Here is a 27,991-nt window from a genome sequence, read left to right as displayed (position 1 = left end):
GTCGTGGCATAGTTTATAATTATTCTCCCCTTTCTCTTTACATGATATCTTTGGCATTCTATTTTTCCAGAGGCTCACTGGCAGGCCATTATTTTGTACCCTGTTGTGCGCGTGCCACGGCACAAGGGATTGTATCTGCGTTAGTTAGTACTTACCTACCTACCTATATAGATAGTTACAGAGTAAGTTGCCCTCCTAGCCCGAACGTTAGCCGACATGACTACGAAATAAGTAACTTGGGTAATGAATAATTGGTTCGAGGTACAGATAGACTTGACATTGTTTGGTCAAACTAATAGGAGACGGACTCATTTTTGGTTGGCGCATGACCGTTGACCCCGTTCAGTTACGCAAGCGCTTGCGAGGTAGCTTTGTACCTACAATATGTATGCACATACATACATACATACATACATAGTTAGTAGCTAAATAAGGTAGGAGCTACCGAAGCTCTCCTGATCCGCTACGTTGGTATTTACAGTCGCGTCTTTTCGCACAGCCACTCACCAAGTCTAAAGGCCACAAACTGCATGCTCCGATCAATACGTCGCAAACCCGTGACTGCCCGGGGCTCACTTCATCTGCCTACAACATCAAGTCAGCCTGATCTATCCTTCTATCCTCCCTCCGAGTGACACGTGCCTCAATACCTACCCTGTACCAACTGGTGCCCCGCTGTGGAAAATGCGACTGTGGACAATAGGCCAGTGGGCAGGACTATCATTGTAGAGTTTACCGCTCAGTAGACTCACTCTCATGCCCTCAGAGACCGAGATGTCAATTGGGAATGCCATGAAATGACCGACACGCTGGAATCTTGGTTCAATTCCATCTGCGCAATGGTCGTAGCGAGCTAGTACAGAACTCGAGAGATAGCCAGGTCGGCTCGTTCGTACTATGAAGCGTCCCGATGCATTGCGTTACCATCATAAGCAATTTCCAACTACATCTAACACCCTATGAATAGGTTCTTTGCCGCCTCGATAACTCGTATCCTCCAGGCTGCTGCTGAGGGCTCTCATCTCGTCTTCGAGCTCCTGGGACGAACACTCCTGCTCTGCCACTTCAAAATCTTCTAGTCACTCGGTGACGAAACCAACCACTCGGCCTTCCTTGCCTTCGGTGAGATCCACTGATAGGCGGCAGTCTCCGTCTCTATGTAGGGGATTTCCCAGGGCTAGACCGCGAGCTTGACGAGCACAGGTCTGCCGCCGTTGACGTCAGGGTGCGCTGAAACGTGGACTCGCTGTCGCACTCGGTCCTGCTGCGTGAACTCAACCTCATTGAGCTTTACAGGATGCCAGAGATTTCTCGCCCCTTCAAATTGCACTCACTGTATTAGTCCTGACGAAAGTAGCTGTCCCCATCTCGGGGTCATTGGCTACGTCGCCGCTATTCCAATCTCCCGCTGGGAATGGCGGAAAGAGCTCGCCGAGCAGGATGGGCTCGAATGTGCGGTCATCCTCGGCCCCGCGAAAGTTGCCCGGCCCCGTGGTGACGTACTTCACGTATTGCCCGTCGACAAGGAAGCGATAATCGCTGTCGTATGTGTCGTCTTCGTCGATGAGACATGCGAGAAGTCGGACGTTGGCATTCTTTTGTTCAATTGCCATTGTTACGGAGAAGCGGTGTCGAGCCGACAAGAGATGCCTGCGAGCTGGCTAAGCGGTTACTTTGAATGCCAACGGCGGTTACGCAGCATGATTCCATGAGACGGCACGGACAAATCTTTTTGAGAGTTCAAAGATAAGACGAGGATATGAGGGCGTGATTATCCAAGGGTTGACGTATGACGATGGCTACCAGTACGCGCTGGAACCCGTAACTAGCTAATTAGCAATCTACAGTAGATGTCACCATTAGTTCCCGATCTAGAGTTCAAGCTCGGCCGACTTTTAGCAAAGGAAATATAATAGTAAATAAAAACACTTGAACTAGATTTTTTAAAATAATTTAGTATTACTAGTATCTCGTTAATAACTGTTGTACAGGAGCAAGTAGGTCACGGGGCCTATCGAGTACCTGATGAGGCGTATTAATGTGGAACGCTTGGAGGTGCCTGAACTGATGATGTTTATGTATGTACAGTACATATGTACATAGGTAGACTTGACCACTCCAACCGCCACCATCACACCTTCATCCTCATCACCTTCGTCTCACCCACGGCAAACCCGTGACTGACCAAAAGACATGTCCGACTCACGCACCACTGACTCCATCACCAACCCCGAGGACCTCGCCCTCACTGTCCGCCAGGTCGCCCTGTCCCCCTCCTACAGCCCCGCGACCCTCACCCATCTCCGCCAGCCCGTGCCCGCCGACCTGCCCGCCGACCTCGCCGCCGACGACGGTGCGGGCGCCGGCGCCGGCGGCGTCTTCACCTTCCAGGACGCCTTCGAGGACCTGCTCGCCGTCGCCCAGGGCCGCCCGCTGCCGGACATCCGCTCGCGCTACCACCACAGCCGCATGCTCCGTCAGATGTACCCCCGCGGCGAGCCCACCTGGCTCTGGCTGCGCCGCCTCCAGTCCCAAGGCCTGCTCGCCGCCGGCGCCGGGCGCCGGCGGTCTCACATCCTCCGCGCGTCGCAGGCGGGTTGGGATGAGCTGCAGAGAGGGTTGGAAGACGGCGCGGAGGAGTTTTGGCGGGGCGTCCGGGACGACCCTAGGCATCGTGAAGCGGTCGCCGAGGCTGGCAGGGTGTTTAGGGAGCTCCGCGACCAGCTCGACGGCGACTCCTCCGCCTCCGATGAGAAGAACAAGAAGGGCAAAAGTTCCGAGCCTGAGCATTTTGATGACCTGTATTCGGCGATTCGGTCGGCGTACGCGGATGGGCAGGGGGCATGGGACGCGTTCAAAAGATCGATGAATGAGGATTTGCCGCGCCGCCTGGACGAGTTTGAGCGCCGCGTGGAGGAAAAGTTCAACGATGCCACGCCGCCGCCGCCCTCATCCTCCGAAATCACACCGAGAAAGAACGAAAAGGAGACGACGTCAGAGTGGGTGGACGCGTTCGGGTACAAGCACACGACCGTCAAGCGCAAGACGTTCGATGACGACGGCAAGGAGATTGGCTCCTCCACGTCCATCACCATCAGACCGGCGGAAAAGACAAACGACGACGCAGACGCCGTGGACAACAGCGATGGAAGCAGCACCGATAAGAAGAACAGAGGCTGGTTCTGGTGAACTTTATACGCCCCGCCCCCTCCCCTTCTCATGCATCGTAGTCTCGGCGTTTTTGTTTGTAGCGTTCCACCATCATGTCCAAAATTGTAAAAAGGAACTGTGTATTTTTATAGTATCTGAAATCTCACTTTTCTCAACGACATTAAGTACAGCGCCAATGCAGATGCAGTGCCCTCCGAATGGTTACATGATGAAAGCAAAAAATTGGTCATGGTTCCGCGCCTGTCTAAGCTTTTTAGTTGCCTCTCGACTCGGCCTTCTTCTTGCGCACCTGACGCTTGCGCGCCATGAGCTTTTGCTGCATGTCCTCTTTCCGGCCCCCCTCCTTCCCGTCACCCCTGAACTTGTCCATCAGAGGTTTTTTGTCACGACGCTCTCTCGCCTCGCCGCGTCCACTGCGGCCGCCCCGGTCGCCGCCACGGCTTCGGTCGCCGCCACGGCTTCGGTCGCCGCCACGGCCTCGGTCGCCGCCACGGCCCCGAGCACCGCCGCGGCCTCCCCGCGTAGCACCGCCGTGACCTTGGCCATCGCCGCGGTCTCTGCTGTCAGAGCCGCCTCGTCCGCCTCTGCTGCCTCCACGACCGCCGCGACCGCCGCGACCACCTCTTCCACCTCGCCCGCTTCTTTCGTCGCGAGAGCCGCTGCCGTTGCGCTCCTCGCCGTCCTTGTCCTTGGCGAAGCGCGGTTTGCCATTGGCAGCGTCCTCCCTGGCCTGCCTGGCCTTTTCTTCGTTTATTCTTCTGCGCTGCACGACTTGCGCGTTTTCAATGGCAAACTCTGCAACGAGGCGTTTCTTTTTGCCCTCCTCCGTGTCGTCCATCTGGTGGCCATTCAGGTATCGCAGACCCATCAGCGCCCAGTGGTGAGACACATACTCGATGAAGCCGTAGCCGCGACTCTTGCCGGCACCCGAGTCTTCGGTAACCTTGGAACCTTGCACACTCTCAAACACAATTTTGGCCTGGCGCACAATACCCTTTCCTTTTGATTTTCTTTCTTTTTCCTTCTCCTTAGCGTCCTTGCCATCTCTCGCATTCTCTTCCTTGGAAAGGGGCTCACGAATGCCTTCCTTGACATCCTGCGCAAAGCCGACGACGGCTTTTCGAGCTAGCTCCTTGAGCTCCTTGGAGCCAAGATGTTTGGGAATATTTCGTAGGGCAATACGCGTGAGACTGATGTGCAGGGTCGGGTTGTTCTGGACAAGCTTCTTTCTTTGGGCGGCGCTCGCCTGTCGCATGCGAATCTCGGGCAGGCTAAGTAGGTTGTAGATCGGCGAGTTGGTGCCAATGGAACCTTCGGCAAGAAGATATAGACGTCTCTTGTCCTTTTCTCTCCTCTTGGCTAGCGAGTTTTCTGCCAAATTGCTGGCTTCGGCACGGTTGACGGCCTGTGCTATGCTGAGGAGACGACCATCGAGAGTATATTTTCCGGTAGGATCAAGGTTGTCGTCATGGAGAATCGATTTCTTGCCCGAGGCGGCTGGTTGTTGCCCGCGTGGAGCCCCTCTAATGCACTCCTTGGCATCTTCCTCGTCAAAGAAGCAAACAAATCCGGTTCCGGCAGGGCGGTCCGTAGCTTTATCCATAACGACCCGAGCGTATCGAATGTTGCCAAAGGTGGCGAAGAAAGACTTGAGTTGTTCGTCGTTGGTGGTAAATGGGAGGTTGCGAACAAACACAGTCGAAGAGTTGTCAGACGAGTTGTTACGCTCTTCCTTTCTTTTTGTTTCTTCCTCATCCTCTTCCTCGTCGTCTTCATCAACCATATTTTGCATATGATTCTTCATAAAGTTTTCTAGGTCAGCATTCAGCTGCCCCTCTTCCTGATCTTGCTCAGGGTCTTCGTCCTCGCCTTCGTCGTCTTCGATGTTCGAGTCTTCTTCGGAGCTGGTCTCGTCGTCGTCTTTCTCGGCATCGTCACCCTCCCCCTCTTCTGCTTGTTGTTGCTCCCATGTATTCTTATCGACCGCCCAATCCACGGCAAGGGTTCTACCATCAATTTCCTTGCCGTTCACGCCTTCGAGCGCGTTCTCGGCATTTTTCCTGCCTCTTAGGGTAACAAAACCAAAGCCCTTGAGTTTTCCCTTATTTTTGGGCAAATCCGCAAACTTGACCTTGCCGTAGCTCCGGAATAGGTGACCAAGCTGTTCCGAGTTGCGGATGCTCCAAGGCAAGTTTCGTACAATCAGCTTTGGCGTCGGCTCGAATTCAGGCTTTCCAGGCTTGGGACGGGGCTTGGAGCCCTCGGCAGCTTCCTTGCGTTGTCTTGGCTCGGCCACTTCGACTCGAATACTTCTGCCTTCCCAATGCTTCTTGTCAAGTACGGTCTGAGCCTGCTTCGCGTCGTCGGCGTCCGCCAAAGTCACGAAGCCAAACCCACGAGACTCCTTGGTCTGCTGATCGATAACCACAGTCGCATGCTTGACGGGGAAATATTCGGAGAAAAACTCCGCAAGGCTCTCACTCGTCGCGTTTGGAGGTAGCGATCGAACGAAAAGTGATTTGCGCTCTTCCGTCCTGGCCTTCTTGGGTGAGGGGCCGGCAACAGTCTCAGATTCGGGCAACGCTGCCAGCGCCTCCTCGATTTCAGGCCGAAGCCTCTTCTTGCTGTCTTCGGCGACGCTCATTCTGTCAAAGTTGTTGAGCACGGCGCAGCAATGAATTCTCTGCCTCTACTTCTCGCTGTATACAACTTGAATTGGCGGCCGACCAAAAAAAAAGTTATGGGCCCCACTATGCACCCCAAAATGGCATATCTTATCGCACGTGATGGAGGGACAATTCCATTAAGAGCATTGCCACTATCCCAGAAAGGGAACACTGTTGACTTAGTCGTCAACACGCGCCACGCATCCAAACAAACGGTCGCATGTGGATGGGCCTATTTTACATTGTGCATCACCACTAGACCTTGTACTGATACACAGGCCTATTCGTACTTATACACATACGAAATGCCTTCAAGAGCGTCAACGACACGCTCCGCCCGGCCTTCCTCCGCCCGGCCTTCCTCAGCCGGGGGCCGCAAACGCTCAAACTCGGCGTTGGGCGGGAGAGTCCCCTCCATCTCCCGCGCCTCGCCCGCCCCCGCCGCCGAGTTTGTCGACACCCCGGATAATGATCTGAGGCTGAAGATTAGCCCAATATTCCGCGATGCCCAGCGCAACACTGCGACACATCGAAAACTGGCTGTAACCCTACGAAAGATCCACGAGGCATGCTGCTACGAGACACCCGACCAAAAGACAACTACCGATAGCGACTTTGACGAGAAGGCCTTCAATACCGAGTTCATTCGCTGTGCTCTCAAGATCATGCCGGTCAAGAAGACTGAGGGCGTGGGAGAGAAATCCATTCGCTTCATCGGTTTCTACCTGCGACATTCCAACGAAAAAGACAACGAACTTTTGGGCGACATGGTCGATGACGCCAGCCATATGCCAGAGACGCCAAGCGCACGGTTGATCTCGGAGTTGGTGGAGGCTGTTTCTCCTCTCTTGCTGGCAAAAGACAAGTTTGTTCGCTACCGATCAACGCAGCTCTTGTCTCAGATTGTCAACTCTCTGGATGCCCTTGACGATAGCCTGTTCCAATCACTCCGCCACGCGCTTTTGAAGAAAATTCGCGACAAAGAGGCTATGGTGCGTGTCCAGGCAGTTCTTGGGCTTGGCCGCCTCGCCGGCAACCAGTCTGATGGCCTTACAAACTCAGACGACAGTGATGCAGACCAGGAGTCTGGCTTGCTGGAGAAGCTTCTTCAGGTGCTGCAAAACGATCCGAGCGCCGATGTCCGCCGCTCGCTACTGGTCAATCTTCCAATTCTTCCCAATACTCTTCCTTACCTACTTGAGCGTGCCAGGGATCAAGATGCTGCAACGCGTAGAGCTGTCTACTCGCGCTTGCTTCCTGCACTCGGCGATTTCCGCCATTTGTCTCTCTCTATGCGAGAAAAGCTTTTGCGTTGGGGTCTTCGGGATAGAGACGAAAATGTTCGCAAAGCTGCTGGAAGACTCTTTAGAGACCGCTGGATTGAAGACTGTGCAGGAACCGCTCAGCAAGAGAACCCAGTCCCCAGCTTTGATGGGTTGCTCGAGCTCCTCGAGCGAGTTGATGTGATCAACTCTGGAGTTGAGAACGGCGTCGCGCTTGAAGCAATGTCTGGCTTCTGGGAAGGTCGACCTGATTACCGCCAAGCCATCAACTTTGACGACGCGTTCTGGGAAACCCTCACCGCCGAGTCCGCATTCCTTGCTCGCAGCTTCAATGACTTTTGCCGAAAGGAAGGTAACGGCAAATTCGAATCACTGGTCGAAGAGAAGCTTCCCGAAGTCACCAAGGTCGCCTACTTCCTCGAGCGTTATCTAAATGCGCTGATAGAGACACTACGCCGAGTAGAGCAAGACGAGGCTGAAGAAGAGGACGAGACCGCAATTGTGGAGCAAGAGTTCATTGCTGAACAGCTGCTTCACATCGCGCTGAGTCTTGACTACTCTGATGAAGTAGGCCGACGTAAGATGTTCACCCTGCTCCGCCAAGCCTTGTCCATCCCCGAGCTACCCGACGAGGTAACCAAGCTCACTACCGAGACTCTACACTACATCTGCTCCCCTGATGCTGCCGGAGAGCGCGAGTTCTGCAGTATTGTTCTCGAATCGGTTGCTGATGTGCACGACACGATTGTGGATGACCTTCCCGTTGATGATGTCGATGATAGCTTCCATTCTGCACGGTCCGAGGTCAGTAGCGTGAGCGCATCATCTGGCAGCAAGGGACGTGGCAAGGAGCTGAGTGAAGAAGATGCTCGTGCCAAGGCGGTTAAGGAAATCGTCATCAACATGAAGTGTCTGCACATTGTTCAATGCATGCTTAGCCACATTTCGGGCAATCTCAAAGATAATACTGACCTGGTCGCCATGCTTAACAACTTGGTCGTTCCGGCGGTGCGAAGCCACGAGGCACCTGTTCGTGAACGCGGCCTGGTTTGTTTGGGCCTCTGTGCGTTGCAGGACCGCTCGTTGGCAGAGGAGAACTTGAGTCTGTTCATTCATTTCTTTAGCAAGGGACACGCAGCGCTCCAAGTGACCTCGTTGCACATTCTTACGGATATTCTCAACGTTCACGGCGCGCATTTGTTCTCATCCACGCCGGCGCTCCTGAAGGTTTATGTCAAGGCTGTGAAGAGTGGTTCTAGGGCACCAGAAGTGCAAGCCGCTGCCGTGATGGCAGTTTCCAAGCTTCTTCTCGGTCGCGTGGTTAGCGATGAAGAGGCATGCCAGGAACTCCTCAAATCGCTAGTCGTCGCCTACTTTGACCCGAATTCGGCTGGAAACCAGACAGTGCGCCAGGCTCTCAACTATTTCTTGCCCGTATTTTGCTACTCCAGAGCGACCAACCAAGAGCTGATGCGCAGCATTGCCCTTCCCGCCCTTCACACTCTGCTCAACGTGCGTGAGGGCCTCGAGAACGATGATGAGGCTGATGTTGAAGAAGACATGGTCAGTATGCCGGCCATTGGTGCTTGCCTCGTTGACTGGACAGACCCACGCAAAGTCTACAGCCCTACCAGTCTTCTTGAGACAGAGAAGAAGAGCATCAATGGCGACGTTCACCTGGAGCTGGCTCTTGATATCGTGGACAGATTGCACAGCAATGTCACCAGTAAGTGTACATGAAGTACTAAAGCATGCATCAAACCCTAACCACGTGAATAGAGGAAGAAAAGAAACTCGTCGCTGGCCTCCTCGGCAAGCTGTGTATCTCGTCCGGGTCCTCTGAGGACAAGCTTCGAGAGACGTACGAGGAAGTCTGCATTGCTGTTGAAGAGGGTGTTGTGACGGACGCGCCTAGCAAGAACGCACTGTACAAGATCCACGTCAGCCTGGGTAAGATTGTTAATGCGCTTGATGAGCAGCAGCCCCAGCGCAACAGCCGTAGTGCCTCGGTTCTATCGGAGCAGCAACCTTCTGACGGCAAGGCCGCCTCGGAAGAGCCCGTCATCAAGGAGGAGGATGAGGATAGCGACGACACAGTCATTGCAAAGACCAGCCGAATCACACTGTCCCATGCTCCAGCCTCTGACGATGAGATGGAAGAGTAGTGAGGCTTCTGACATCGGTCCTTTTTTTCTATTGATTCTCTACGATATTTTGTATGAAGCGTTATGAGACCTGGTGCTTATTGGCTGTATGGGTATATATCAAGAGTCCTGGGGGCTGCGCGTATCTAATTATTTTCATCTTTTATTCGGGACGATAGGCCAGTCCATATCTATTACGTTACTATTCCAGGCACAGACCGCCATTGTTGAGGAAGTCGTCTAATTATTCAGTCGAAACCGAATCGAAGTACTTTTACATTTTCTCCAATTGACTACTGCGCTTTGCGAGTGCCGAGCCAGAAAAGAGCGCCACTTAATCCAATGTTGACCACGAGATGCTGCGCAATGTTCCAGGCCATGGCGTACAGGTATTTCGGCGAGAAGACAGTCCAGATGAAGAGGTGCGTGCGCATGGCGATGCACGCCGCCATGACGAACGCCGCAGACGCCGTGGCGAAGACGGCCAGCAGCGCCACGTGCTGGCGGAAGACGCCGCGCTCGCCGCCGGCGTGGTGCTTGTCCAGGAGGAGGGCGGTGGCAGCCGAGGCCCAGTAGATGGGGCCGGCCCAGTTGCCGACAAAGGTGAGGACGCCCACGGCGGCGACGTTGAAGTCGGCGACGCCGTTGTACGCGCTGGAGACGTCGACGGAGGAGATGGCGTTGGACCCGCCGGCGGCGAAGAAGCTGACGTACTGGAGAAGGATGGAGGACGTCGTGATCTCGGCCAGCGTCATCTGGCGGGCGTCGATGGCGCAGTAGATGATGTGCGCCAGGAGGAAGATGGGTATGTTGGCGGCGCGGGACTGGGTCATGACGAAGAGAGTTAAGAGCTCGTGCAAAACACGTGCTAGGAGACGGGCGGGAAGTCAGCCAAGAGAAGTCTTATCCATCGGGTGGGAATACATGAAAAAAAAAGAAACACTTACAGGCTGCTCTTGGTTGTCGTCTACGGCCGGAGACACCACGAACAATCGCAAAGCTGGCAAGCAGACCAAGGACGAGGAAGACGATGCGAGCGCGCCAGAGCAGCGACTGGCCCTCAAACTTGTCGTGGAGCGTCCTGGTGAATCCGACGACGAGCTCGGGCGCGTCGGCGGTGGTAAAGGCCAGCTTGAACGTGAACGCGGAGGAGATGAGGACCGAGGTGACAGACGTGGCGGCGATGAAAGGGATGCCCTCGAGGCTCGGCAGCATCTGAGCCCAGGTGACGCCGTACATGGCGATGACGGCGATCCACAGGGCCGCGGGGTACCGGTGCACGAAGAGCTTGACGATGTCAGGCTCACCGGCGAACTTTTGGCCCGTCTGGTTCCAGCTCCGCGTGATGCGGACGGCGAGGAGCGCGACGAGGTACCCGCCGGAGGATGAGAACTTGCCGGAGCTGTTTAGGTTTTTGGGGGGGGGGGGGGTGTGCAGCGTACCGTCGGATGGCCTTGATTCCGAGGAATGTCAGCCAGAGGGTGACAGTCCAGTACCAGAAGTGGTGCTCTTCCTCAACGTAACTGCTCGCAAACATCATGGCGCCGTACGAGAAGGAGATGAGCAAGAGTGGCCGTGCTGTTGGAGACCAGAGTAAATCCCCTTTGGAGGCCGCCACCATCGCGGCGATGACGGCTGCTATGCCGAGTCCAAGCCCGGCGTAGAGACGCGGCATATCGTAGTTGGACGCCATGCTGCTCATCAGTTCCTGCGCCTTGCGTATCCACCGGGACGTAGCCGTCAACCACTCCTGGTCAATTGCATCATCAGCATTGAGGCTCTGCGCCCGCTGGGTGATCCATCGCCAGTCGCACGCAAGCTCGTTGATGTCCGTAGGCTCCAGCTGGCAGGGATCCTCCGTCGACGCCACGTCGAAGAGCTCCGGCCCAAAAGCGGCGGTGACGGTGTTGAGAATCTGACGGGCGTTGCGGACGAGAATCTGAATCTTATCACGGGGCCGCGGCCAGAATGGGAGAAACTCGGGGATGAAGGCGCCCAGGTTGTTCTTAGACACGGGGAAGCCGAGGAGAGCCGCGACGGTCGGCACGATGTCCGACTGCTCGACCTGGGAGTAAAAGTCGAACTCGTCCCCGGGGAGTGCAGGGGACTCGTAGGTGGCTGGTGCGACGCCTTTGAGCTTGGGGGATAGGAAGAGCAGGGCAGGGGAGGTTTCGCCGGGGGATGATGCTCCATGGTTTCCGGCGTCGTTCATTCCGTGGTCGCCGCAGACTACCAGCAGTGTCGACTCCAAGTGCTTCTTGGATGATATGGAGTCGTAGATTGTGCGAACGATGGAGTCCATCTCTTGTTGCTTGGGAAACATATTGGAACTGAAGAATTAGCAATGAGGGGATTGGAAGTAATCAAGCAGTCTCTCTTACCTCCTGGGCCCGGACTTATGACCGATATGATCGAGTCCAAGATAATGAAGTACCATGAGCGACCAGTCCTCATTTTGCAGCTCGCCGTTAATATGGCGAGTCACATTGTTGTCGACTTCTGTAAAGTCCTGCTAGTTGTAAGCCGACTGTTGTGGCCGGAGCACAAGTACGACTTACAGTAACAAAGAAGCTGGATGTTCCATCATGGCGATCAAAAAAGTCGGGAAAAAGCTTCAACCACGTATCGTCGCCGTACATGAGCAGCTTTCCCGTGTCCTTTGCCTTGAGCTGTGCCAACCAGGTGTCCTGTGCGGCGAGGGCCGAGGATTTGTCCCCTTCATCGATGTTGAGAATGAGGTCTACAAAAGACGGGATTGAGCCGGTAGTGATGGCTTTCAATCTGGGCATCGTCACTGTTGGCGAGCGAGCGTAGGCCGTGAAGGGAATGGCTGCGCCATCGCGAATAAGGCTGTGGATGTAAGCAAGGATGCTATTTTGAATACGACGGTCACTGACCTTTGCGTGTATTCGAAACCAGAACCATGGGCATACACAAAATCGCTGCTCAAATGTATCAGTACATGCGAAAAGAATCAGGCCCAGTGGATGCATCTGTATTACCTTCGAAGGGCATCTATCACCACAAAGACAAGCTTGTCAAACGGCGCCGGAGGGGGCGGCCCAGACTCGAGGACTTCAAACTCAGCCAAGCCGGGCAGAAACGGCTTGTATGGGAAGAATCCGGTGGCGAATATGAGAATAGATACCGGAATCAGAAGATTGGCGATGGTGAGCAGCAGGGTGGTTAATGGTCGCCCTGCTGAGTTGACAGCCGTTGGGCCCATGATGGGAAGCGCGCGACGTGTAAGGAGCTGATGGATGGATGGTTCGGTGCGCGTGGTGTTTGTAAAGGAGGGACTAGAAGTTTTCACACATTGTAGTAGAACGAACTTGTGTAGTACAATGCGGATCGTGGGCGACCTGAAGCCGTACAGGGGCAAATACGGCCACTGGGCTTTAGTTATTATTGTTCTAGGGATGGAGACGGGAAGCTGTTGCTCTCCGATGCGACGACTCCAATATCCAGGGATGGCTGTCACGACGCTAGCTGCAGCCGCGCCTCCACAAAGGTTCGCAAGGAACCAGTGCTAGATGAGGACAGTTTCATCCATTATTAATGCGAAAACCAATATTGCACAACCATCGTAACGGATCAGTTATCACCAAGACTATTATAACATTTTTTTTTTCGTCATTATTCCACTTAGTTTGTTGTGGATATCTGCTTAAATACATTGCGTTCGTAGATGATGATGAAGCCGTCTTTGGGGCGAGAAAGAATGCGTCAGCGGTCGACTCTATGCAGAAACCAGAGCTCAAAATATGAAAACCAAACCCAAACAACAAGAAATCAAATGCCTTAATCAAACTCCAGCCTGCCAGTTTACGCCTTCTTCTTGTTCTTCTTGGCCTTGATTCTGTCGCTGTACTTGGGGAACACGATTGAGGCCTTCTTCGTCTTGCGCTTGTCGATTCGCTTCCGGCCAACACGCTTCGATGCTGTGCGCTTCGTGTCTACATCCATGGCTAGGCAGGAGTCTGTTAGCTGGCTTGCTTGCTTGCTTGATTTCGTGCAATGCGCTTGTATGACTGGCACCATACCTGTGGCGTCACCTGCATCCGCCGCCTCATCCTCGACAACGTCGGCGGCCTCTATAGGTAATTCGAATTAGCTATCGCTTCAAATCGTGTCTTTGTAGACTTTTCGAGCTTACCCTCCATGTTGGCATCGGACGTCTCGGGCTTGGGCTGCTTGGCCAGTTCTAGCAACTTGGCCGACAGGCGCTCCGCGCGAGCTGTCTCGGCAGGCCCGAAGACAGTGGCTGCCAGGCGCCTGTTATTCTCTTTGCGAGTGCTTGAACGAGAACTCTTCGCCATTGTATTGGTTTGTCTGCTTGGCGTGTCTGACGAGTGGAAGAAGTGCAGCCGCTATTCCGTTCATCAATGGCTTCCAGCCTCTGGTAGTCGAAAAAAAAAACCCTGATAGCAACTTTTACAGAGGGGCAATCCACTGTCGATAAGAAGATGTGGCGTTGGTTGCGAATCTGAACTGTGGCTAGTGCGGTCTGGCCAGCTTTGCCACTGCAATGGCGGGCAGCCACACCTGGTGAATTCGAGTGTGCAACACTGGTAATTCCGCAATAGCATATCCAAACCTTTTCCTACGCTTCAAACCTGCCATCGTCAACGCCAGTACAGTAATTTCCCAAGTACTGTGGTAACTCCACCACGCACTCACTTCGTTTACTTGCAGTCCCGTCCCGCCCCTCGGCGTCCCTCACTTTCACTTGCGCCAGGTGCCGTTCACTTCCTCGACACTTCCGAACACGCGCGCGAGCGAATCGCATTGGCGCCCACCAACCCCGAGGTCTTCTTCGCCGAATAACTCTGAATTTCAGCGGCCGGCGCTATTCGACGCCCGTGGATAACTCGGCGAGAGCCTTCCTCACCTAGCACGCCCCGCGGAAACGATAACGACTTCCATACTGCGACGCTCTCTGCCTTGCAAAGTCGGGCTTGTGCCTGTCTGGCCTGGCGCTCCGTCATAGTCTCGTGCAGCCATGGCGTCGTCAGGGGGCGTGCCGAAGCACGAGATGCTATCTCTGATTCGTGAGGTGCAGAGCAATCAGTTGTTCAACCGTCAGCTGTCGTCTATCTGCCAAGTCAACGGTCTTAAAAGCACTGGCGTCAAGGCAGACCTGCAACGACGCATCATCACCCGTGAGTCTTTGCTACCAGCTAGATATCATTTGTGTTTCAAAGTCCTAACGTATTTTTTATCTGTCAGTCATCTCCGAATCAGCAGTTGATCCCTCTCGCTTCGCCCAGGTGAAACAGAGCGTAGCAAACGCATACGCCCAGCGAAATGGGACTGCCACGGCCGCGGCTACCGTCACAACCCCCATAAAGTCCCGAATTATCTCTTCCTCTTCTCAGAACATTCATTTTACGCCGCCAGTGTATGGCAGTAGCGTTCCTGGCATGGGGCAAGGCTTCGGTGGCTTACGGAATAATATTCTGGCCACCCCGGCTCTTGCATTCAAGACCAGCCCGTTTTATGTGGTCCAGTCTACCGTCGGTGAAGTTCGCATATGCGAAGGTTGGTACCTTATCAGAACACATAGCTAGAGTTCATGGAAGTGACTAACGACGCTCTAGCTATGGCCCAACATAGAAATACAATATCGCTTCACCTTAGCACAAACCAGTGGCCCGAGCTGCAGCAATGCCTTGCCGACTCTTCATACAGGGTTCTGCTCTTTTGTGCAGGAGAGGCAGTCGGTACACAGGATATTGCATTCCCCCACCAGTCCGAAATTAAGGTTAACGGAACTGAGGTGAAGGCCAACCTACGCGGGTTAAAGAACAAACCAGGGTCTACTAGACCGGTTGACATTACAAATGCGTTGAGGCTAAAGCCGCTCACCTACCTGAACATTATAGAGTTTACATACGCTTTAACGACGAAGGTGAGAGTTCTTGGCATTTGATCGTCGCTCACGTTGCTAACTGGTTTAGAAATTCTACCTATTAGCGAACATTTGCCAAGTGCACTCCGTCGCGGACTTGGCGCGAGGCATATCCACGAGGAGACACATCCCAAAAAACTCTGTGATTGCAGAGCGTACGTTCTTCGACTCAGATGCCGTATGCTATGTATGCTAACAACTTTGCAGTGAACCAGAAGGCCGATGATCCCGATGTGGTGGCAACCTCATCAGTTTTGTCGTTGAAGTGTCCGTTATCGTACATGAGACTTGATGTACCCTGTCGTGGCATGAGCTGCTCCCACATCCAGTGCTTCGATGTGACATCATACCTGCAGCTGCAAGAGCAAGGCCCGCAATGGCTCTGCCCGATATGCAACAAGCCAGCGCCATACGATCAATTGGCCGTCGACGAGTAGGTGACCGAAAGGCTGCCTATCGCCCCATTGTTACTGACAGCAGAGTTAGCTATGTCCAGGATATCCTGAACAACACACCGAACAGTCTCGAAGGGGTGACCATTGAACCTAACGGGCGATGGCTTCTCAGAGACGAAGAGCAAGAGGCCAACAACTTTCCGTCAGAAGCATTCTTCGATGACGATGACGACGCCATTGAAATCTCGGAGCTCAGCACCATCCCGGCCCGACCCGCAGATACGCTGCCTGCTCCAAGTACACCGTCTCGACAGAATGGAGGAGGCACGAAACGCCCGGCGCCAGTGGTCATTGACCTGACACTATCGTCCGACGAGGAGGACGAGCCAATCCAGCGACCGTTTAAAAGGCAGAGCACGGTGGGGAATGGCTACCATGGACCAAGCGGCTTGTCCTTTCCGCACATTGCCTCGCCCGGTATTCCACCATTGTAGTACTGTCTTCTTCAGTGAGGTAGACATTGTATCATATTTCAATCATGTTCATGGCGTATGGGACAGCATATGGTTCTATTTTTCTTCACCAGAAACTTGGAACTAAGGCAGCAGAAGGGAAGGGGGGTACAGCAATGATAATGTCGACTTTATACCTAGTTTATCTGTCTAGCACAAGATCGCATGCCCTTTGGCCTTAATTCGGCACATTATGTGTATATGTGTGTGAGCTTCGCTGCACGGCGAAGTGATGATGGCCTGGCCTACCATGCCAACGGCCAGTGACAAGTCGCTGCGGTCGCCATGGGTGCCCCGCATATTCTTAGCTATGTACATAGGTACAGTAGGTAGCCAGTACCTCCCACTGACCGATAAACAAGTACAGTGGATTAGTAGGTACCGGGTACGGGGTTGCTAACAAGCCAGGCACCTAAAGGCCTAGGCCAGGAAGCTTGGACAAGACTTGGAGAGCTCACCATCGCATTCAAACGACTTCGCAGACAACTTCCGCAGCTACCGCAACCTTGGCCCCGACTGACAACCGTGCCTTTGCCATTTGATCAAACCACCTTTGCTGTCCTTCTCCCCATCGATTTCCCCCCAACTACCTCCTTTTTCAACCGAAAACCCGGCATCGCGCGCGCCCGCGGCCCGCTCCCCGACCATGTCTCTCGACCCGGTGATGCCCCCCTACAACGCCTCCGACCCGAGCGCCAACTTCCTCAGCTCCTCGTGCCTCGACTTTTTACTCATCGAGCTCGTGCCGCTCGCGTACCGCGTGACGCAGGAGCGCGACGGCAACAAGGGCGACGACGCCGACGGGGAGGAGAGCGCGGACGAGGAACAGCAGAAGCAGACGGGCAGCGAGCGGAGAGCGGGATCAACGGTGGCGGCGGCGGCGGCGCTGGGAGGGAACTCCGGGAGGCGCTTGGACGACGAGGACGACGAGGAGCTGGATGCGGTGCATTATCGCCTGGAGACGCTGGGGTACCGCGTCGGCCAGGGTCTTGTGGAAAGGTACGTGCGAGGAGGGGGTTGAGTCTCTTCCGCAAGGGGAGCGAGTGGAATGGCGGAAGAATTCTACAGAAACTTCCCACAAGACGCTGCTTCTCTCAGAGGGCTGCTGCCGCTCCATGTCTCTTCTCGAGAGGCCGGGAGCGGGGGAAGTTGGCGAGGGCAAGACAAGAATTGCATGGTTCGGGATCAAAATGCTGACAAGCCGCCAAACGCAGATTCTCTCGCGATCGCCCCAGATTAAACGACACCCTCGACGTCATCAAGTTCCTATGCAAGGATCTCTGGTCATTGGTGTTTGGCAAGAACATAGACAACCTCAAGACCAACCACAGGGTAAGAAGCACGGCTCCTGCTTAGTGCAGGGCCACTCCAATGTTTTCTGCTTTGTCGTGGCATGTGCTAATAATGACACAGGGCGTTTACGTATTGACGGACAATGTCTTCCGTCCCTTTTCGCGCATGAGCACCGTGGCGGGTGGCCAGGCTGTGGTTCGGGCGCAGCCGTTCCTGTGGTTCCCGTGCGGCATCGTCCGGGGGGCGCTGGCCGCTCTCGGAATCAACGCCTCGGTGCAGGCAGAAATTAACGAGCTGCCCGGCGCGGTATTTCAAATCAAGACGCTGCCCGTTAAGACGTGACATAGACGGCGAACACAAATCCTGGACATTCCTTTCTTTTTTCAATTCTTTTTTTTGGTTTCAGTTTTGCTAGAGAAAAGCTTCATAATGGCCACAAACGGCAATGTATATATATATGACGGACCAGCCAACCAACCCCACGACAAAAGCGAGAATCTCCATACGGCCACTATTCCCATTCACATCCAATCAGATCCGCGCCGTTTTCGGTTCCGCTCCCAGGCTGTGCACTTTGTTGCTCAAAACGCCACACAAGCCTGGTCGTAGGCAGGGATGCTGGAAGAAGACTCGGGATTTGGACTAGCCTATTGGCAAGACCTAAAACAAACACGTCTTACAGCCTAACAAAGAGAGAGCAAATAATCAGTATTCCTGGCCGTATAAATCATATATTACGCATCGTTTCACCACCACTATGCATCAAGACAAGCCACTGGCTTCCCTCTTGTCCGGTCTTGATCCGGAAACGCGTTGTGCTCTTACTGGTGAGATGGAAAAGAAAGGGCCGATTTACTTTTGGGGAGGGTTGTGGGCAAACTGAACACCCTTGGCAATGTTGTCCTTGAGACCCTCAACGGCCTTTGCCAGCAGAGCCTTCTCCTTATCGGTAATACCCTCCAGAGGGTTGGTGGCCTTCTCAGCACCGTTAGGCTATAAAAAGTCAGCATGGAAAGAAACTCAAGCTGGGCCGAATCATCTTACGCCGAGCTCGATGGGGACCGAGAAGAAGTCGCAGCCAGTGGCCTTGGCAACAGCATCACCACCGGGGACACCGGGGAGGTAGACGTAGCTAGGCTCAACGAGACCCTTGTCACCCTTGACGGCTCTAAGGACCTTTTCAGCGAAGCTAGGCAGGAGGGTTAGTAAGTGCAAGTGGTGCGATGCTGATGACAACGTACCGGAAACCGGCGTAAGCCATGGAGAGAGTGGCAGAGCCAGCGCCGTCCTTGGCCTTGACGACCTCATCGCCACCGAACTGGACGCGGTTGACAAGAGCGTCGTACTTGTCAGTAGGGATGTTGACGGAAGGAGAAGCCTTGCTGAAGAGGGGAACAATGGTCTCGCCAGAGTGGCCACCAATGACGGGGATGGTCAGCTTCTGGGGCTGCTTCTCGCCAACAATCTCGGCAACAAAGGTCTCGGCACGGACAATGTCGAGAGTGGTGACACCAAAGAGGCGCTGAGGGTTGAAGACACCCTTGGCCTTGAGGACCTCGGCCGAGATGGGGACGGTCGAGTTGACGGGGTTGGAAATGACGAGAATGAAGGCCTTGGGGGCAACCTCGGCGGCGACCTCGATGAGACCCTTGACAATGCCAGCATTGATGTTGAAGAGGTCATCACGAGTCATACCAGGCTTGCCTAGAAGTTGTTAGTGCAGTTCTTGGCTTTTTGGTGTTGACGGAGCGCATTGGATCCGAGTACTCACGGGGAATGCCAGCAGGAATGACGATAATGTCAGCATCCTTGAAGGCGGCCTTTGCGCCATCGTTGGCGGGCAGGTAGCCAGTGAGCTTCTGTTCGTTGCATGTGATTAGTACGGACGGCTGACAGTCCGAGAGCGGGTCGGCTTCGGCTTACAGCCTGGGAAGAGATGTGGGAAAGGTCGGCAGCAACACCGGGGGTGTTGACAACATCGTAGAGGGCGAGCTCATCAATGAGAGGGCTGGTCTTAAGGAGGAGAGAAAGAGGCTAGGAGAGAAGGCGTGTCAGCAGCTATGCGAGCCCGGGTGGACGGCCGAGGCGCGTAAATTCAGTTCTTACCTGACCAATGCCGCCAGAGGCACCAGCAACAACTGCGCAAACGAGACATTAGCATCCAGCAGCCAGAAAATCACAAAAAAAGAGCTGCTCAATACTGGAAAGCAGCTTCTAGGAGAAAATGCCGAGACAGGACCGATGCGGGGTTTCCTCTGGGCAGACTCACCAGCTTTGACCATTGTGAAAGGTAAAGGAAGTTAAGAGAAGAGGTAGTTGATGAAGTGGGCACCAGAGATATCCTGGAGCTCAAAGGAAGGATGTATGGGGGACTTGAGAGGGCAAATCCAAAAAGACGATGGGATGGAGGAAGAAGGAAGCAAGGTTGGTGGTGAGGATGGAAGAAGGTTAAGAAATCTAGCCGGCGCTGGGGCGATAAAGAGAGCTTGTGAAACCAGGCGTAGGCGATTGGAGGAGGGGTGGTGTGCCGTGGCCGGAGAGAGGGGCGAGGAGGGAGGAAGGAGGGGCAGACCAGCTGTCTGCGACTTGTTATTACGGTCGCCATGACGCTGAGCCCCTCTACCCTTGTAAGCTGTCCACAGAGAGACGTTATAGCCTTACTTGGCACCTTAATAAGCCCATCAATGGAATCTGTCTGAAAAATTGCAGTTCTGTTTTTAGCTGCCGCATTTCATGCATGTGTCAAAATGCTAAACTTGTGCTTGGCTGAAGCAAACGGTGCTGCCGTCCTCTACCTCTACAGCTGGGACCAGGAACCGCCCCAATTCCATGTACGCAAAACACCCTTCTAGTTCACCGGTACGCCAAAGTCTAGTACTGCGCATGCCAATTATAGCCAAATTTCAGAAATCTAAACTTTCCCGGTTGCTGCACGCCCGTCCCCCCCCGTATTGTCCCGAAGTTGCTTCCATTGGTCTTGACGCCACGCGCGCCGGCAATACAAAGCTTGTGATGGGTCCCCAACGGCTGCATCCCACCACCTCCCGAGGTCCCCGCAACCACACGATGGCCGTGCTTCTCGGGACCAGCCCAGTAAACAGCTTCCGGATGATTATCGACGAAGGCTGGCTGCAGTTGTTTTGGTTTCCGCAACTGCCTAATGTCGTCATTGTAGCGTCTGATCTTCATTGCGAGCAAAGCAACAGCGGGGATCTTCTACGGTAAAAATGGCTCAGCTCGCCCAGCCAGCAATATGCAGCCCAACTTATACATCGCAATGTATGAATCAGTATTGGCATCGCCGACCGTTCGCTGCCCGGACCAAAGACACAGACCCAGCTTCGCAATTTTCAACGTCGCGAAAGCCATCCTAATCGTCCGCCATCACGCTGCCCTCCCCGTGTGGGAAGTTGTGGCACACAAGAGTCACGCAAAGTTGCTCAGTACATCATTTCAAGGTTTGGCCCTCACGGCGCCGAGTGTATTTCAGCTAGAGAAACAGTTCATATCAAATGCCAACTCCAGCCAATGACAAAGGGAACCACCTCCGATTCTCCTCATCCGCATCGCATCGACAGTGTGACGCGAGCTAGCCAGCAACCGCTTTGTTTGGTTTCGCCGACGCTATCGCGATATCAATCAGATGCATGAATTCCATTCTCCAGGGAAGTTTTATTTTTGTCGTCTCCTCACAAACTACCGACCAATGTCAAACGCTCCTGTATATGGAATCGTTTACGAGGACTCGGCAGCCTTCTGGGCCTTCTTGCCGCGGAGCTTGGGCTCGGCGGCCTCCTTGACGGGGCGCTGGGTGCGGCGGATGGCGGAGACACGCTCGACGGCGTGCTGGCGGAGGTCAGCGCGGTAGCCGGACTTGGTGGTCTGGTTGGCAACGGCCTTGTAGATCCTGGTCGGCGCAAAAATGTATGTCAGCACGGCCTGCTGCAATATAGTTGTCCGCGCGCGCGCATTGTCGCTCGTTGCTGCTTGCGTTCTAAGAAGCCCGATTCTGTCACTTACTTGCGGGTGGACTTGGCGCCAGAGATCTTGGTCTGGGAGAAAGCCTTGGCGGGCTTGGTAGAGTTCTTGATGGTCTTGCTCAGGATGGTAACACCGCCCTTCTCGCCCGGGATAACACCGATGGCCTAGAGAACTGTAGTTTAGCATCCCCTGTTCGTATTTCGCAATCGTGTACGTGGCAGGCTCCTAGTACCTTGTCGTTGACGAAACCAGCATGCTGTGCGCTCGAGTTAGCTAAACAGTCAAAATTTCTACATCATTCTCCTTCGGGAATGCGAACCTTGCGGGTGTTCTTGTTGGTCAGGTTGAGGGGGTCAGAGGAGAACTGAGCACCACCATTGCGACGGCTCTTGGAGAGGAAGCAGTGGTTGTCACCTATTCAAGAATTAACGTCAAGCCTCCTAGCACTTCGCTCGTTGATTGTGTCGAAAAGATTGGTTGGCGGGGATTCGCCACAAATGCAAAGCGTTCGTTCGGAAAATGGGATCAAAACGTACGGACAATAGCCCAGATGAGGTCCGAAGACACGTTGTTCAGCGCGGGAGCAGACATTTCGGCGGAATTGACGATTTAGACGGTTATCAAACGACTACTATCAGAGAAACGAGGCCAAAGGTAGGTCCTTGATCGCATCAGCAAAAGCGCAATGTGTGGGCTCGCTTAACTGCCTAGTAGCGGTTAGCGCCCTTACTTGCCGTCTCTGCAGCTTCTACCGGACAGATGCATATCAAGGATAGGTGGGTGCTACCGGTTTAACGGGGCGTGGCCCGCCGCTTGGACTGGCAGGGACAAATGGGGCTCCAGCTAGATGGCGCAGCAAGCTGGTGCACGTCAGCCAGAAACGGTTTGAGACAGTAACCCGAGGCCTCCTCGTCTGGCCGCGCTTGGCAAAGAACATCTTCATCCCTCTGCATCGACGCGGTCGTCAGTTGTGCGTAACAGAAGCGCATCATCTGGGAGGCTACTACATGATACGAGCCGTCTCTGCCTGACATGCCTTTCTTGCAGTAAATCACATTGAAGCAAACGCCCCGACGACGGCCACGACTGCTTCCGAGCTTTCCGCATCACCATCTTTGACAACCACGATCCCGGCTTCATCGCGCCGCACGTCATTCCTTTCTCGATACCACAAGACCGTTCCTTTTCATCAATATATAATCGCTACCCCGCCACTTGAGAGCCCGCATAGTGCTGGCGACCCGCTCTCAGCCATGCTCATCCTCTTCAGCGTATCTGTCTTATTCATCGTCATCGCCACCGTCTTATTCTTTACGCGATCCTACTGGCTGCACCTCTTGCCGGACGTCAGCGCCCACCTACCTTCGGCCGACTACCTCTACTCGCGACTGCCCTCGACGTTTGCCGGCGACATCGAGGCCGGCCTGTCCAGCAGCACATTTGACCTCAGCGGCAACGTGGAGGCGGGCGACAGCCGCGCCGGCCTGGACGATGCCAGTAAGGCGGAGATTCTCAAGATTATGAAGAAGCGCCGGTTAAACTTTGACAGGGCCAGGAAGGTCTATATGGAGAGCAGGTTCAAGGCCAATGGCATCGGTCCGGACGGCCGGCCCAGAGACCCAAAGTTTGTCAGCTTCTCCTAGTTATAATTGGCATGAGAAACGTGGTTTGATGTATCTCGTTGCCCAAAGTATGCGAATGTGTTTAGCGCTTTGGTCCTTGTTATTTTACTTATCTAGTTCGCTGGTCGGGTTGGTCTTCTTTTCATCACATAGCACACACGCTCTTGTTTTTTTTTGTACTTTCCCTCTTTTTTCTCTCTACAATGATCAATAATTGTATTTTTAAATTCATTCTGTAGACCAGACTGCTTTGTTTGACTCAGATATGAGGAGTATGGTGAACGTTTGTGTTCCAGGTCAACATCCACATTACATTGGAGTTGACAAAGAGCCCTGCACATGTCTCTTAATGTAGAATCGACTTTGACAGATACGGAGCCCTTGATAAGATGCTGTGCACAAGCTGTACATGACTGAAATCCCACTGTTTGTGCTATAGCTGAGCATGAACAATAGTGTGCGCACGCTACTAGAGATCTCGCGCCGATACTCAACGACCTGGCCCGAACATTTTCGTTGCCCTGCATCTCCGTCAGCTCAGTGACTAGCTGTAGTCCGAGTTTTCAGGAGACTCTGCTATTTATAATAAGCTATGTCGTACGACGGAGGTATTTTGGCAACGTATACTGAGTCGCATTCGCCAAGCGGAGGAGCGTTACTCGCAGGCGGGCAAGGTAGACAAGCTGAAAGGCGGTGATGTGGTGACCAACGGCAACTTGACAAAGCGTCGACTTTTCAAGCACTGAAACAACAGATAGAGCTTCATATGCGAGGGCTTGAGGCTTATGCGCAAGAAGCTCTTGCCAGATTGAGATGACATGAAGCTAGTGAGCAAAGAAATGTGCACCATGTGAATCGCCATCCAGTCAGTATACATACGTTAACCATTCACGCAGACTTGGCAGGCACAGCTATGGTGTCAATCTTCCGCGCCAGCATGATTGAAGAAAGTCCCCGAGGTCAACGGAGGCTGGCGGTTTCATTGTCAAGGGCCAACCACGTTGCGCCTCCGGCCGATACCCCGGCCCTGGACGCCCGAGCGCCAACTACCACGACTTGTTTTCTTTTTACTCATCATGCTAAAGAAAAGACATCTCGGTCCATTTTTCCCATCCTCATTAATCCTATTCATCTCACCGAGATTCATTTACCATGTCCCACGCGCACTGAAGAAAATCCTATCCCGCCCAACCTCATGTACACGTGCGGGTGGACGATCACCGAGCGGGCGGGGAAGTGGAAGACGGCTCGATCTTGGCCCCGAACGCCGGTGCCCTCTCGTCCTCCGATTCAGCCACTGCAAGCCACCGGACAGATTGGACGGCGACGGGGACCACGACGTGATCAGCCGCGACTTTTGGTTTACCAAAGGGGGAACCCGTATGGCCTTTTGCATACTTGAAGCGACGCATGACGTGTTTCAACCCACGTCTTAGCTTGGCGGTTTTGGGGGACCTTCTTTTTCTGGTATAAGCCGTCGGCCTTTGGTCGATAACAGGTCATGGCAGGGCAGGGGGGGGTGATGTATGCTAGTGAGGAATCTATACGGATGCAGATAGTTCTCGGTGGAAAGGAAGGATCAGCAGCCCGTTTCTTCAACCTGAAGCAGAGAACAGATGGTGTGCTTCATGGCACTACTGCATGCGCATGTCTGTCTTTAAAATGCTATAGGGGATTAGAAAGCATGACAGGCTGGCGCCGCTAAATTTAGACAAGATCTTGCAATGTTTGAGACAGACCACCCGGGGCGAGTCAGCCAGAGTCAGCACAGCAACCCGGCAACGAACATGGTCGTAAGCCGAATGTCTCATGCACGACAACCACGTGCAGGGTCGCTGATCCAACTTAATAGGTAAGAAGGAAGCTCGCAGCCTGAGTGAGGGGTGGTAGAGACCTCGTCGGGCGCTATTTTATGCAAGGGCGCCGTTCCTCTCTTAACCGAACAAAGGAGGAGGAGGACGGCAACATGCTTCCTTCGGTGGACAAAGCGGTTTTGCGCTGGTACAACCTTTTTTTCAATCCCCCACCGGCCAGGGATTGGGAATGCGACCTCCGTGTGGTCTGGTGGTGCATGAGAGACATGGTGGGAAGCAATGGTATAAGGACACGCAGCAGCCTTCATTCCACCGAGGGTGATTATCCTCGTAGTCCTTCCTCCCCTCCTTCGCTCTGTGCACCTTTTTCCCGGCGGTTTATAGATCCCATCTATATATACACTTATCCCCCCCCTCCCGTCAGCAGCCATGGTCAACGCTCGTAGCTTCCTGCTCGCCGCGGCCGTCACCACCGTCGCCGTCGCCGCGCCGCTCGAGCAGCCTCGCGCCGCCGGCTGCGCGTCCGGGGTGTACATGATCGTCGCGCGCGGCTCCGGCGAGCCCGTCGGCCAGGGCAAGCCCGGAAATGTCGCCGCCCTGGTGGCCCAGCGCGTGCCCGGCTCGGCCAGCGTCGCCGTCGACTACCCGGCGTCCATCCTGAAGCGCGACGAGGAGCTGGAGGGGCGCAACGTCGAGCCCCGCGTGCTGTACCCGGTGTCCGTCTCGGACGGCATCACTGACACCAAGAAGAAGGTCCAGGACTACGTCGCCAAGTGCGGCAACGCGAGCAAGATTGCGCTCATCGGCTTCAGCCAGGGCGGCAACGTCATAACCGATATGCTCGTCGGCGGCGTCCTCAAGCCCGCGCCGATCGACGACAAGTACCTCAAGAACAGTAGGACATTCCCCTTGTTTTGAGTATGGAAATGTTGGAGGGGATTGGCGAGCAGGGCAGGCTAACGCTCGGACACAGTCATCGCCGTCACCGTCTTCGGCGACCCGACGTTCGCGCCGAACCAGACGTATGACCGCGGCTCCAACGCGCACGGCCAGCACGGCGGCCTCTTCTCGCGCAGCGGCAACGCCGGCGAGATCGCCAAGCTCAACGCCATGGCCGACAAGCTGGCCAGCTACTGCGACACCGACGACATCGTCTGCGCGGGCGGCTCGAGCACCGCCGTGCACAGCGCCGAGGTCGACACGCACGCGCAGGACGCGGCCGACTTTATCGTGGCCCGCGCCAAGAAGTAAAAGGGGTGTGGATGCATATTAGTGTGTGCGTGAGCAATTTTGTATACAACTGCGCTTGGCGCGGACGATTTGACGTGTAAATACGTGACCATTAAAGATCAATCTCGCCAGCAGTGCCGTACCGATCTTGCATGCCTCACCATTAAACAGAATGCCGTGTATTTTCCATCTAAATCTTACAATTCTAAAAAGTGCACAATTCTAACGTTAACGAGTCCCTCAGTCTTGCTTAGAACTTGTAAACCTGGTCCTTGCTGTAGCCCAGCTCCTGCAGGGCGCCCGACAGCTCGCCCTGGTCCTTGGGGCTGACCTTGGCGCCAGAGATGGCCTTCATCAGACCCGGCGGGCCGCAGACAAAGATCTTGATGTTGTCGCTCTTGGGCTCCGGCAGCACCGTCTTGAGCAGCTCCTGGGTGATGAATCCCGTGTTGCCCTGCCACTCCTTGGGCGCCTTGTCGAGGACGTAGAAGGCGCGGAAGCGCTGCGGGTACGTGTTCTCAAGCTCCTCGAGCTCCTTCTTGAGCAGGATGTCCTCCTTGCTGACGTTGCCGAACACGACCGTCACCTTGGTCTTGTCGTTGGCGTTTTGGAAGATGCCGCGCGCGAGCTGGAACATGGGCGTGATGCCGGTACCGCCGGCGATCAGGCCGATGTGATCGTGCTTGTTCTCGGCCCACTCGTACTTGGGCAGAGGGCCCTTGATGTCGAGCGTCTGGCCGGGCTGCAGGTTGTGGATGTGGGTGCTCATGGGGCCGCCGGGGTACTGCTTGACGAGGAGCTCGACGTAGCCGGGCTCATCTGGCGAGGGAAAAGAAGACGGCAAAGTTAGCAGGGGATCGGGCTGGTAGGCGAAGAGCGAGGGAACTTCTGTCTCACGTACTCTCGTCATTGATGGGGGTATAAGGACGCAGGGTAGCCTTGGCATCGTTTTCGCCCTTGTACTTTGTCAGGACGGCACTGGCAATGGGGAGGCCGGGCACCATGTCCTTCTCGGGGAGCTCGAAGCGGAAGCGCTTGGTGTTGTGGTTGACGTCGATGACCTCGGCCAGCTTGAGCGGCAGGAAGCCCTGATCGCCGCCGGTGAAGGCTGGCTTGGCCGGCTGCTTGGGAGCGGCGCCGGCCTGGGTGCTGTAGTAGTAGTAGCCGCCGCCCAGGGCCGCTGCGCCGAAGACATAGGCGATGACGTTGCTGCCGCCGCCGCCGCCAGCGGGAGGGGGGGCGGGAGCAGCCTTGGGCGCGGCGGCGGCCGGCTTAGCGGCCTGCTGGGCGGCAGAAGGGCCGGTCTCGGTCGCGAAGCGGCGGGCGTGCTGCGATGGTTGTTAGTGGTCTTGCGGCGAAGAGTGCGGCTTAGAATTGGTTAAGGTTCTGCTTTGAAATCAATTCTGGACGGGGGTGCGCCCAAAACGAGAGCAACAGGGCATATGTCCCAATTGTATTATGCGCAAGAGGAAAATAACAACACATACCATTCTAAGCGGCTGAGCCGCGCGGAAAGCAGATCGTGCAAACATTTTTGATAGATTTTTGAGGTTGAACGGTGTGCAATTGGTCCTCGAGAACAACCGTGTTTGCAGAGACGTAATGTTGCGGGAGCTACCGGGAGTGTCTTGACGTAACACAGCGTAGCAACCGCTGTGAGCTCCCCACCAGGTGCAGATTACGCCATGCACGTGATAACGATGCACAGCAACTCCCTCTACTTGAACGAGTCCGAGTACACAAAGGGATGTTTGTCATGATAGTTGAACCGGGGGGGGGGTTTGTTTTGGTATCCAACGGTGGAATATAGTCTATTGGATTTAATTCTAGACTGTTTAGGTAGGCAGCTGAGCATTGCCTATTTGCTTACTCCATGGGGCATGCATATCCTGTACCACCGGCTGCGGGCAGATAATCATCTAAAAACAGCCGACTTGAGGATGACCGGGCCTCTCCCAGTCCATAAGTG

At 54.6% G+C, this 27,991-nt stretch overlaps 14 protein-coding genes across 14 annotated transcripts; 7 read left to right on the top strand and 7 right to left on the bottom strand.

Moving 5' to 3' along the window:
• Positions 1-1,177: 1,177 nt before the first annotated feature.
• On the bottom strand, positions 1,178-1,613 carry ISF_06294 (Protein kinase-like domain protein; the record flags this gene model as incomplete). The annotated part of the gene is made up of 2 exons (XM_018849898.1): positions 1,178-1,288; positions 1,335-1,613. 2 exons carry the CDS (start codon positions 1,611-1,613, stop codon positions 1,178-1,180), a joined length of 390 nt encoding a protein of 129 aa, XP_018702875.1.
• A 580-nt stretch (positions 1,614-2,193) lies between these two features.
• ISF_06293 (hypothetical protein) lies at positions 2,194-3,189 on the top strand (the record flags this gene model as incomplete). The annotated part of the gene is made up of 1 exon (XM_018849897.1): positions 2,194-3,189. The coding sequence occupies one exon, from the start codon at positions 2,194-2,196 to the stop codon at positions 3,187-3,189; it is 996 nt and encodes a 331-aa protein (XP_018702874.1).
• Positions 3,190-3,424: 235 nt separating this feature from the next.
• On the bottom strand, positions 3,425-5,815 carry ISF_06292 (ribosome biogenesis protein Nop4; the record flags this gene model as incomplete). Its single annotated transcript, XM_018849896.1, has 1 exon — positions 3,425-5,815. One exon carries the CDS (start codon positions 5,813-5,815, stop codon positions 3,425-3,427), a length of 2,391 nt encoding a protein of 796 aa, XP_018702873.1.
• A 327-nt stretch (positions 5,816-6,142) lies between these two features.
• On the top strand, positions 6,143-9,285 carry ISF_06291 (Armadillo-type fold protein; the record flags this gene model as incomplete). The annotated part of the gene is made up of 2 exons (XM_018849895.1): positions 6,143-8,846; positions 8,900-9,285. 2 exons carry the CDS (start codon positions 6,143-6,145, stop codon positions 9,283-9,285), a joined length of 3,090 nt encoding a protein of 1,029 aa, XP_018702872.1.
• Positions 9,286-9,557: 272 nt separating this feature from the next.
• ISF_06290 (Alkaline-phosphatase-like, core domain protein) lies at positions 9,558-12,490 on the bottom strand (the record flags this gene model as incomplete). Its single annotated transcript, XM_018849894.1, has 7 exons — positions 9,558-10,132; positions 10,212-10,666; positions 10,707-11,594; positions 11,646-11,773; positions 11,823-12,114; positions 12,162-12,206; positions 12,267-12,490. The coding sequence occupies 7 exons, from the start codon at positions 12,488-12,490 to the stop codon at positions 9,558-9,560; spliced, it is 2,607 nt and encodes an 868-aa protein (XP_018702871.1).
• A 599-nt stretch (positions 12,491-13,089) lies between these two features.
• ISF_06289 (putative protein family UPF0642) lies at positions 13,090-13,583 on the bottom strand (the record flags this gene model as incomplete). Its single annotated transcript, XM_018849893.1, has 2 exons — positions 13,090-13,358; positions 13,421-13,583. The coding sequence occupies 2 exons, from the start codon at positions 13,581-13,583 to the stop codon at positions 13,090-13,092; spliced, it is 432 nt and encodes a 143-aa protein (XP_018702870.1).
• A 683-nt stretch (positions 13,584-14,266) lies between these two features.
• ISF_06288 (Zinc finger domain-containing protein, MIZ-type) lies at positions 14,267-14,834 on the top strand (the record flags this gene model as incomplete). Its single annotated transcript, XM_018849892.1, has 2 exons — positions 14,267-14,426; positions 14,494-14,834. The coding sequence occupies 2 exons, from the start codon at positions 14,267-14,269 to the stop codon at positions 14,832-14,834; spliced, it is 501 nt and encodes a 166-aa protein (XP_018702869.1).
• Positions 14,835-15,551: 717 nt separating this feature from the next.
• On the top strand, positions 15,552-16,064 carry ISF_06287 (Zinc finger domain-containing protein, MIZ-type; the record flags this gene model as incomplete). Its single annotated transcript, XM_018849891.1, has 1 exon — positions 15,552-16,064. The coding sequence occupies one exon, from the start codon at positions 15,552-15,554 to the stop codon at positions 16,062-16,064; it is 513 nt and encodes a 170-aa protein (XP_018702868.1).
• A 664-nt stretch (positions 16,065-16,728) lies between these two features.
• ISF_06286 (trafficking protein particle complex subunit 6B) lies at positions 16,729-17,717 on the top strand (the record flags this gene model as incomplete). Its single annotated transcript, XM_018849890.1, has 3 exons — positions 16,729-17,081; positions 17,297-17,414; positions 17,496-17,717. 3 exons carry the CDS (start codon positions 16,729-16,731, stop codon positions 17,715-17,717), a joined length of 693 nt encoding a protein of 230 aa, XP_018702867.1.
• A 510-nt stretch (positions 17,718-18,227) lies between these two features.
• On the bottom strand, positions 18,228-19,657 carry ISF_06285 (malate dehydrogenase; the record flags this gene model as incomplete). The annotated part of the gene is made up of 7 exons (XM_018849889.1): positions 18,228-18,368; positions 18,420-18,564; positions 18,617-19,079; positions 19,147-19,234; positions 19,299-19,409; positions 19,482-19,513; positions 19,645-19,657. 7 exons carry the CDS (start codon positions 19,655-19,657, stop codon positions 18,228-18,230), a joined length of 993 nt encoding a protein of 330 aa, XP_018702866.1.
• A 1,453-nt stretch (positions 19,658-21,110) lies between these two features.
• On the bottom strand, positions 21,111-21,947 carry ISF_06284 (60S ribosomal protein L28; the record flags this gene model as incomplete). Its single annotated transcript, XM_018849888.1, has 5 exons — positions 21,111-21,282; positions 21,396-21,520; positions 21,589-21,612; positions 21,676-21,770; positions 21,893-21,947. 5 exons carry the CDS (start codon positions 21,945-21,947, stop codon positions 21,111-21,113), a joined length of 471 nt encoding a protein of 156 aa, XP_018702865.1.
• Positions 21,948-22,609: 662 nt separating this feature from the next.
• On the top strand, positions 22,610-22,999 carry ISF_06283 (protein precursor; the record flags this gene model as incomplete). Its single annotated transcript, XM_018849887.1, has 1 exon — positions 22,610-22,999. One exon carries the CDS (start codon positions 22,610-22,612, stop codon positions 22,997-22,999), a length of 390 nt encoding a protein of 129 aa, XP_018702864.1.
• Positions 23,000-25,221: 2,222 nt separating this feature from the next.
• On the top strand, positions 25,222-26,043 carry ISF_06282 (acetyl xylan esterase; the record flags this gene model as incomplete). The annotated part of the gene is made up of 2 exons (XM_018849886.1): positions 25,222-25,687; positions 25,766-26,043. 2 exons carry the CDS (start codon positions 25,222-25,224, stop codon positions 26,041-26,043), a joined length of 744 nt encoding a protein of 247 aa, XP_018702863.1.
• Positions 26,044-26,272: 229 nt separating this feature from the next.
• On the bottom strand, positions 26,273-27,554 carry ISF_06281 (NADH-cytochrome b5 reductase; the record flags this gene model as incomplete). The annotated part of the gene is made up of 3 exons (XM_018849885.1): positions 26,273-26,841; positions 26,924-27,350; positions 27,510-27,554. The coding sequence occupies 3 exons, from the start codon at positions 27,552-27,554 to the stop codon at positions 26,273-26,275; spliced, it is 1,041 nt and encodes a 346-aa protein (XP_018702862.1).
• Between the last annotated feature and the right edge of the window lie 437 nt (positions 27,555-27,991).

The sequence above is a fragment of the Cordyceps fumosorosea genome (assembly GCF_001636725.1).
Source record: "Cordyceps fumosorosea ARSEF 2679 chromosome Unknown scaffold_16, whole genome shotgun sequence".
NCBI lineage: Eukaryota > Fungi > Ascomycota > Sordariomycetes > Hypocreales > Cordycipitaceae > Cordyceps > Cordyceps fumosorosea.
Note: the sequence above shows the minus strand (reverse complement) of the source record. Positions and strands in the feature narration are given on the sequence as shown.